Source organism: Suricata suricatta, unplaced genomic scaffold (assembly GCF_006229205.1).
Source record: "Suricata suricatta isolate VVHF042 unplaced genomic scaffold, meerkat_22Aug2017_6uvM2_HiC HiC_scaffold_12821, whole genome shotgun sequence".
NCBI classification, from domain to species: Eukaryota; Metazoa; Chordata; class Mammalia; order Carnivora; family Herpestidae; genus Suricata; species Suricata suricatta.
In genome coordinates this window covers 1-1,009 of record NW_021856913.1, presented here as the reverse complement: position 1 = coordinate 1,009, position 1,009 = coordinate 1, and the positions used below count along the sequence as shown (strand labels likewise).

The window sequence follows — 1,009 nt, the reverse complement described above, 5'->3', positions numbered from 1 at the left end:
GAATGTCTTTGCACACCAGTTTCAACAGAGGCTTCACATCACATATGTAGTGATCGATCTGATTAGGACCACAGAAAGGTAAATTGAGTACTACCAACAGTAGAGCAATAGAGTGCCAAAAACCCACAGCCCAGGCCATGAAGATCAACAGGTTACACCTCTGCCAGTTCATGATGACCATGTAGTGCAGGGGCTTGACGATGGCAACGTAGCGGTCAAAAGCCATGGACACCAAGATGAAGATCTCCACACCTGCCAGCCAGTGGGCAGTGAAGAGCTGGGTCATACAGTTGTTATAGGAAATGTTTTTTCTTGCTGCCCCCAAGTCCCTGATTAGCCTGGGGACCACAGTGGAGGTGTAGCAGAGATCTATGATAGAAAGGTGGCAGAGAAAATAGTACATTGGCTGTTTGATTAGATGACTGTGGGTGATTGTGAGTAGGATGGTGAAGTTTCCCATTAAGATTGCCAAGTAACAGAACAGGAACAAGAAAAAGAACAGTAGCTCCATTTGCTTATTTCCCCACAGACCCATGAAAACAAATTCTGTGACACTGTTCTGATTTTCCATGAAGTTGAGGTGAATCCAGAGTTCAGACAGAAAGCTAATTCATCTGAAATGATACAGAAAATAATACATTTTCAGCAGAAAATTTTAACGTTTTGGAGTATTTATACATTAAAAAGATGTAGGTTATAGAGAATTTGTCACAGACTTAATCTGTTAAACGCATTTAGGTTAAGGGCATCATTACATTTCAAATGATATTTTTTTTCTTTATTCAAATTTTTATTTACATTCCAATTAGGTAACATACGGTATAATTTTAGTTTTAGGTGTGGAACTTCGTCATTCATCACTTGCATCCAGCACCTGGTGCTCATCACATGGTCCTCCTCTACACCCACCACCCATTTAACCCATCCCGTGCCCACCTCTCCTCTAATTACCATCAGTCTGTTCTCTATAATTAGGAGTTGGCTTCCTGATTTGCCTTTCTTTTCCCCA

The 1,009-nt window shown here is 41.0% G+C and overlaps 1 protein-coding gene across 1 annotated transcript; it reads right to left on the bottom strand.

Annotated features, from left to right (window-relative positions):
- Nucleotides 1-4: 4 nt before the first annotated feature.
- LOC115284626 (olfactory receptor 4P4-like) lies at nucleotides 5-610 on the bottom strand (the record flags this gene model as incomplete). Its single annotated transcript, XM_029931164.1, has 1 exon — nucleotides 5-610. A coding segment is annotated over exon 1 (567 nt), but the record flags the coding sequence as incomplete, so codon positions are not given.
- Between the last annotated feature and the right edge of the window lie 399 nt (nucleotides 611-1,009).